Raw genomic sequence first — 8,547 nt, 5'->3', positions numbered from 1 at the left:
TATAAGAGAGCAAGCTGAGCAAGCCAGGGGAGCAAGCCAGTAAAGAATATCCCTCCATGGCCTCTGCATCAGCTCCTACTTTCTGACCTGCTTGAGTTCCAGTCCTGCATCCTTTGGTGATCAATATCAATGTGGAAATATAAGCCAAATAAACCCTTTACTCCCCAACTTGCTTCTTGGTCATGATGTTTGTGCAGGAATAGAAACCCTGACTAAGACAGATGGGTTTTAGAGTAGCTGTATGGATTCAATGTAGTACTTGTCTTAGTTAGGGTTTTACTGCTGTGAACAGACACCATGACCAAGGCAACTCTTTTAAGAATAATACTTAATTGGTGGTGGGTTTAAAGGTTCAGAGGTTCTGTCCATTATCATCAAGGCAGAGGCATGGCAGCATCCAGGCAGGCAGGCATGGTGCAGAAGAGGCTGAAAGTTCTACAAATTCACCTGAAGGCAACTAGCAGAATACTGGATTCCATACAGCTAGGATGAGGGACTTATAACCCACACCCACAATGACATACCTACTCAAACAGGGCCACATGTAATCGTGCCACATCCTGAGCCAAGCGTATGCAAACCATCCCAGTACTAGAAGGCCTTGCTCATGAGTTCAGTCAAGATAAAAGATGTAAATATTAACTAAGAGTGAGAATGTCCAGTTCTGACTTTTTCATGTGACAAGATCTGACTTACATTAACAGCTTTAAGTCCCCCAAAGTCCACTAGAACTAATGAACAAACTCAGCATACAGAGAGGATGCTAGAGAAAGCTGTGTACCCAAGGAACACATTGCCACTGACCTACTTTATCCAAATAGGCCCCAAATCCCAAAAACACAAACATCATATAGAGTCCACCAATGGCTTAATATATTTATTTCATCCATTCTCAACAGCTGATATCTGGAGGTGACCATACATACATAAAGTAAGATATACTTAATGGATCTCCCACCTGTTTCTTAACCTAATCAAATTTGCAGTCAAGATGAACTGTGACAAAGTCCATCCCTTCCCAACCTGACACCCCCAAAACATCACTTTAAACCACAAGGTGTTATGGCTGATTCTCAAAAGACTTCTGACACTCTCACAATGAAAAATCCACACATTCCTCTTCATGATGATAAGAACCAAGGGAGGAGTGTGTAGTGATGAAGGGCATCATAGTCGGGTCTTGTAGCGATGTGAGGAGACAGAGCCTTGAACAGTAATGCAAGAGATCAGGGATGAGTACTAAAATGGCTCACATGGCATGATCAGAAAATTACTCCTCTGTCTGATTAAGTCTTAGTTTTTTTTCACCCATATTAAAAGAGGATTCTACAAACCCAAGTACACACGTCAACAATCTAAATATAACTTGTTCCTTTTGAAGTTACCAGTTCAATATTACAAATACCTCATGCCCTGTAATTAGCTTTGAACATTTCTAAGGCCCATAATTGAAGGTAAAAGATTTACTGGGTTTCCACTTACTTCCTTTTCTATTCCCTTGGGACCATAGTGCACAAGGAGGAAGCCCTGCATTCATTCCTGGGTGCCTGTCTGCATCCTCCTTTGGCCTGGAGGCCCTCTATGAATTCCTGAAGAAAGAAATCTTCCAGACTCTGATTTTTCTTCCTAGACAACTGCTATTCCCTGCCAGGTTGTCAGCTTCTTCTCCTCACTCATTCTGTACTGTGTTTAAGTTGGATGCTTTCTTTCTTTTTTTTCTTTCCAATTTTTATTAAGTATTTACCACATTTACGTTTTAAATGCTTTCCCGAAAATCCCCTATACCCTCCCCTACCTGCTCCCCTACCCACGCACTACCAATTCTTGTTCCTGGTGTTCCCCTGTATTGGGGCATATAAAGTTTGCAAGACCAAAGGGCCTCTATTCCCAGTGATGGCTGACCAGGCCATCTTCTGCTACATATGCAGCTAGAGACACAAGCTCAGGGGGTACTGGTTAGTTCATATTGTTGTTGCACCTACAGGGTTGCAGCCCCCTTCAGCTCCTTGGGTACTTTCTCTAGCTCCTCCATTGGGGGCCCTGTGTTCCATCCAATAGCTGACTGTGAGCATGCACTTCTGTGTTTGCCAGGCACTGGCATAGCCTCACAAGAGACAGCTATAACAGGGTCCTTTCAGCAAAATCTTGCTGGCGTACGCAAGAGTGTCTGCATTTGGTGGCTGATGATGGGATGGTTTCTCAATCTACAGTATTGGCTGCCATCTCAAATTTGGATATTTACTGGCTTTGGATATTTCTCCTCTGGCTTTTCTCCCATCCACGTATAATCAATACATGGAAGTGATGATTCTAAGGGACAGTTCAAGGGAGAGGTATGGGTTCCAGGGCTTTGGGAATCTGCTTTGGGAAGTTGCTGGCCTTCTGCCAGCCTATATCATCCCCCCCCGAAACACACGAAAAAATGTTATTCCTAGCAGGCAAGCTAGGGTTCACAGTTAATTAATGATCACAAAATGTACATTATAAACACCTGAAAATCTCATAATAAAACTCAGCACCTTACACAGTTAGTATGTCATGGGGTCTGCTTGGATCCAACATAAATCCATCATAACTCAAATACCATGGCAGTGCAGATGACAAAAATGTACTGTTATCAAGCTGACTCTGGTCCATGGGGCTGAAGAACAGACCCAAGAGTTGAACTACAACCTTGAAGGAATGTTGTACAGATTATTTAAGGAATGGAACCTTAATGATAAGGGAACAGAAAGGGCTGTACCATTGTCCAATCATGTTTTGACATAGGGATTAAGCAAGGGTGTTTTCACCAATCAGGTTAGGAGTAAGTTCTTAGGCCTTGGAAAAGAATGTTGGTTTGACCCTGCCAGCAAGATGGAGAAGATGCCCCTGAGATAGCTCGACTCTGACAACTATTTCCTTATAATAGAAGCTGTTCGGCTATTGGGAAGTCCCCAGCTCCCACTGCGTCCTCGGACCTTGGATTCAGTTTCTATGATTAAATGGAGTTTGAAAATGAAATGGTAGTTCTTAGAATTGGTTTTTTTTTGCTTATTCCCAACAAATATGTATTAATAAAATATGTCTTTAACAAAAGGTGTGTTCAACAAATGTAACCCAGAGATTCCACCTCATACCAGTCAGAATGGCTAAAAATAAAAAAAACTCAGCAGAAGATGAGGGACAGCAGATGCTGGTGAGCATGTGGAAAAAGAGGAACACTCCTCCCTTGCTGGTGGGAATATTTGCTGGTATAACCACTCTAGAAATCAGTTTGGTGGTTCCTCAGAAAATTGGATATAGTACTACCAGAAGATCCAGCAATACTACCACTAGGCATATACCCAGAATATGCTCCAACATGTAATAAGGATACATGCTCTACTATATTTATAGCAGTCTTATTTATAATAGCCAGAGCTGGAAAGAACCTAGATTTTTCTCAACAGAGGAATGAATACAGAAAATGTGGTACAGTTAAAAAATGTAGTACTACTTGGCTATTAAAAATAATGAAATCATGAAATTCTTTGGCAAATGGATAGAACTAGAAAATATCATCCTGAGTGAGGTAACCCAATCACAAAAGAACACACATGGCATGCACTCACTGATGAGTGGATACAAGCCCTAAAGCTGCAAATAAGCAGAATACAATCACAGACCACATGAAGCTTAATATGAAGGAAGACCAAAGTGTGGGTGCTTCAATACTTCTTAGAAGAAGAAAATACTTAGAGGAGCAAATATGGAGATAAAGTGTAAAGCAGAGAGTAAAGGAAAGGTCACCCAGAAACTGTCCCACCTGGGGATTCATCCTATATACAGTTACCAAACACAGACCCCATTGTGGGTAGCAACAAGTATATGCTGAAATGAGCCTGATATGGCTGTCTTCTGAGAGGCCCTGCCAGAGCCTTACAAATACAGAGGCATATGTTAGAAGCCAACCGTTAGACTGAGCACAGGGTCCCTAATAGAGGAGTTAGAGAAAAGACTGAGGGAGTTGAATGGCTTCTCAACCCCATAGGAAGAACAACAATATCAACCAACCAGACCACCACAACCACCCCAGCTTCCAGGGACTAAACCATCAACAAAGAGTACACATAGCTCTAGCTGCATATGTAACAGAGGATGGCTATGTCATGCATCAATGGAAGAAGAAGTCCTTGGACCTATGAAGGCTTGATAGATGCCCCAGTATGAGGAAATGGAGGGCAGAGAGGTAGGAGTGGGTGGGTGTGTGAAGGAACACCCTCATAGAAGCAGGGGGAGGGAGCATGGGATAGGGGTTTTCAGGGAGGAAGGAAAAGCAGGAAAGGGGACAACATTTGAAATTTAAATAAAGAAAATATCCAATAGAAAAAATTAAAAAACAACAACAACAAAGAATAAACAAAAAAAGGAAAAGAAAAGGTGTGTTCATAATGAAGGCATCATTTCTTCTTTTGTTCCCAGCAGCACCGGTGCAGGGTTTCTGGCCCTAAACACCCCAGCCTCGCCAATGACACCCACAACAACAAATACAACAGACGCATCCATCCCTCGAAGTATTGACATCATCCCCTGGATCCCACACTTGATCATCATCATCCTCGGAATGGTCGGGATGGCAGGAAACACCATTGTGTTCTGGCTCCTGGGCTTCCGCTTACGCAGGAATGCCTTCTCCATCTACATTCTAAACTTGGCCCTGGCTGACTTTCTCTTCCTCCTCTGTCACATCATAGCTTCCATGCTGGGTCTTCTCAAGTTTTCCTACACCAATATTATCTTTCGCAGGTGCTTTTACACCATGAGGATGATTCCCTACATCGCAGGCCTAAGCATGCTCAGTGCCATCAGCACTGAGCGCTGCCTGTCTGTCCTGTGCCCCATCTGGTATCGCTGCCACCGCCCAAAAAACACATCATCTGTCGTGTGTGCTGTGATCTGGATCCTATCCCTGTTGACCTGCATTCTGAATAGGTATTTCTGCGGTTTCTTAGATACCAAATATGTAAATAACTATGGGTGTATGGCATCGACATACTTTATTGCCTTATATCTGGTATTTTTGTCTGTGGTCCTCTGTGTGTCCAGCCTGGCTCTGCTGGTCAGGTTGTTCTGTGGCACTGAGCGGATGAAGCTTACCAGATTGTACGTGACCATCATGCTGACTGTTTTGGTTTTTCTCCTCTGCGCGTTGCCCTGTGGCTTCTACTGGTTCCTTTTAAACTTGATTAAGAATGATTTTGGTAAATTTGATTTAAGTCTTTATATGGTATCACTTATCCTGACTGCTATTAACAGCTGTGCCAACCCCATCATTTACTTCTTCGTGGGCTCCTTCAGGCATCGGTTGAAGCACCAGACCCTCAAAAAGGTTCTCCAGAGAGCACTGGAGGACATTCCTGAGACAGCTGAAAACATGGTGGACATGTCAAGAAGCAAAGCAGAGCCGTGATGAAGAGCCTCTCTCTGCCTGGATCTCAGAGGTGGCTTTGGAGTGAGCACTGCCCTGCTGCACTTGACCACTGTCCACTCCCCTCTCAGCTGACTGACTTGACATGACTCATTGGTCCAACAACATCTTCAACTGCTCTCCACAGGCTTATATTTTCTACCTCTCCTGAGTAATAGCATTAATCAGAAAGTATCATGTCTGCATCCTTCTTGACATTAATCAAATTCTCATGCTAACTTCCTCTGAAGCTTTCTTGGTGTTTCTTTGCAACTTTTGTTGCCATAGAAATAACCTAGGTCCAGAACCATGACTCTTGTCTGTGATTACTTTGTACCTGAATGTAAAGAAAAAAGGAGCCAGGAGATGATCCTCTGTCACAGTGCTCAATACCTAAGTACCACCAAGAGAGCTGGTCTCCCAGGAGTGCAGACAAGCCTGTGAGCACAGGTAAAACCACCACTTCTGCTCAAATGGACATGCCTGGAATCCTCAGGACACAGGAACAGAGGAGCAGCCTGGGACAGGATACTTCCAGTTTCCATCTTCACCCTGGAGCTTACCCTGTGCCACAGCTCTCCATACCCAAATTCCTCTCAGAAGGAGTACCAGGAGTACTGACATAGAGGCTTGCAGGAAGGACAAGACACAGTCAGAAACAGCAAGACCAGCTAACACCAGAGATAGCCAGATGGTGAGAGGTAAGACCAAAAACATAAGCAATGGAAGCCAAAGCTACTTGGCACCATCTGAAACCAGATCTCTCAACACAGTGAACCATAGATAATCCAACACACAAGAAAAAGCAAGACTCTCATTTAAAGTCACATCTATTGAGGGTGATGATAAAGGACTTTAAGAAAGACATTAATAACTCTGTTAAAGAAATACAGGAGAACACAAATAAATAGGTAGAAGGCCTTAAAGAGGAAACACAAAAATCCCTAAAATTACTACAGGAAAACACAGTCAAACTGGAGAAGGAATTGAACAAAACCATCCAGGATATAAAAATGGAAATAGAAACAATAGAAATCACAAAGGGAGACAACCCTGAAGGTAGAAAGTCTAAAAATGATATTTAGAGTCATAGATCCAAGCATTACTAACAGAATAAAAGAGATAGGAGAGAGAATCTCAGGTGCAGAAGATACTGTAGAAAGCATTGACACATCAGTAAAAAAAAAATGAAAATGCAAAAAGCTCATAACAGAAAACATCCAGGAAATCCAGGATACAATGCAAAGACCAAACCTAAGGATAATAGGTATAGAAGAGAGTGAAGATTCCCAACTTAAAGAGTCAATAATTATCTTCAACAAAATTATAGACAAAAATCCTCCCTACCCTAAAGAAAGAGATGCCCATGAACATACAAGAAGCCTACAAGAGTTCCAAATAGTTTGGACCAAAGAAGAAGTTCCTCTCATCACATAATGCTCAAAACACAAAATGTACAAAACAACGAAAGAATATTAAAAGCAGTAAGGGGAAAAGGTCAAGTAANATATAAAGGCAGACCTATCAGAATTATACCAGACTTTTCACCAGAGACTATGAAAGCTAGAAGATCCTGCACAGATGTCATACAGATGCTAAGAGAACACAAAAGCCAGACCAGGCTACTATACCCAGCAAAACTCTCAATTATTATAGATGGAGAAACCGAGATATTCCATGACAAAACCAAATTTAGAAATGTCTTTCTAAAAATCCAGCCCTACAAAGGATAATAGATAGAAAATGCCAACACAAGGATGAAAACTACACCCTAGAAATTCAAGAAAGTAATCTTCTTACAATCAACCTAAAAAAAAGATAGCCACACAAACACAAAAATAACAAGAAGCAACAATCACAGTTCCTTAATATCTCTTAATATCAATGGACTCAATTCCTCAATAAAAAGACATAGACTCACAGACTGGATGCATAAACAGGACCAAGCACTTTGTGCATACAGGAATTGTACCTCAGTGTCAAGGACAGACAGAACAATTTTGCAAGAAAATGGTCCCAAGAAAAAAACGAGAGTAGCCATTCTAATATCTAATAAAGTCATCATTCATCCAAAAGTTATCAAAAAGGAAGGACACTTCATGCTCATCAAAGAAAAAAATCTACCAAGAAGAACTGTCAATTTTGAACACCCATGCTCCAAATGCAAGGGCACACACATTCATTAAAGAAACTTTGCTAAAGCACAAAGCACACATTGCACCTCACACAACCATAGTGGAAGACTTCAAGGCCCCATTCTCAGCAAAGGGCAGATCATGGAAACACAAACTAAGCTAAGCCCAGTGAGAATAACAGAAGTTATGGACCAAACGGATTTAACAGATAGCTATGGAACATTTCATCCTAAAACAAAAGAATGTGCCTTCTTCTCAGCACCTCCTGGTACCTTCTCTGAAACTGACCATATAACTGATCACAAAACACGTCTCAGCAGATAGAAGAAGATTGAGATTATCACATGCATCCTATCAAATCACAATGGACTAAGGCTGGTCTTCAATAGTAACAAACACAACAGAGAGCCCACATACACATGGAATCTGAAAAACACCCTACTCAATGATAAGGTGGTCAAGGAAGAAATAAAGAAATTAAAGACTTTTTAGAGTTTAGTGAACATGAAGGCATGAATACCCTAACTTATGGGACACAATGAAAGCAGTGCTAAGAGGAAAACTTATAGCTCTGAGTGCCTCTGAAAAGAAACTCAGAGAGCATACACCAGCAGCTTGACTACACACCTGAAAGTTCTAGAGCAAAAAGAAGCAAACGCACACAAGGGGAGTAGATGGCAGGAAATAATCAAATTCATATATTAAATCAACGAAGTGAAAACAAAAAGAACTCTACAAAGAATCTACAAAACCATGAGGAGGAAAGAACCAGATGTCCCTGAACAAAGGAATGGATACAGAAACTGTGGTACATTAACACAATGGAATACTACTCAGCCATTAAAAACAATAATTCATGAAATTTTCAGGCAAATTAATGGAACTTGAAAATATCATTCTGAGTGAGGTACCTCAGGCACAAAACAACACACACAGTACACACTCACTGATATGTGAATATTATCTCAAAAGTTCAGAATATAA

At 41.4% G+C, this 8,547-nt stretch overlaps 1 protein-coding gene across 1 annotated transcript; it reads left to right on the top strand.

Moving 5' to 3' along the window:
* Positions 1-4,447: 4,447 nt before the first annotated feature.
* LOC110315459 (mas-related G-protein coupled receptor member A6-like) lies at positions 4,448-5,431 on the top strand. Its single transcript, XM_021189511.1, has one exon. The coding sequence runs from the start codon at positions 4,490-4,492 to the stop codon at positions 5,429-5,431; it is 942 nt and encodes a 313-aa protein (XP_021045170.1). The 5' UTR covers positions 4,448-4,489.
* Positions 5,432-8,547: the final 3,116 nt, after the last annotated feature.

This window comes from Mus pahari, unplaced genomic scaffold (assembly GCF_900095145.1).
Source record: "Mus pahari unplaced genomic scaffold, PAHARI_EIJ_v1.1 scaffold_9449_1, whole genome shotgun sequence".
Taxonomy (NCBI): domain Eukaryota; kingdom Metazoa; phylum Chordata; class Mammalia; order Rodentia; family Muridae; genus Mus; species Mus pahari.
The sequence above is the reverse complement of the archived record's forward strand: the minus strand, read 5'-3'. Positions and strand labels throughout refer to the sequence as shown.

Coding starts and splice junctions, on each gene's coding strand:
- LOC110315459 (XM_021189511.1), top strand. CDS start 4,490: ATGACACCCACAACAACAAATACAACAGACGCATCCATCCCTCGAAGT.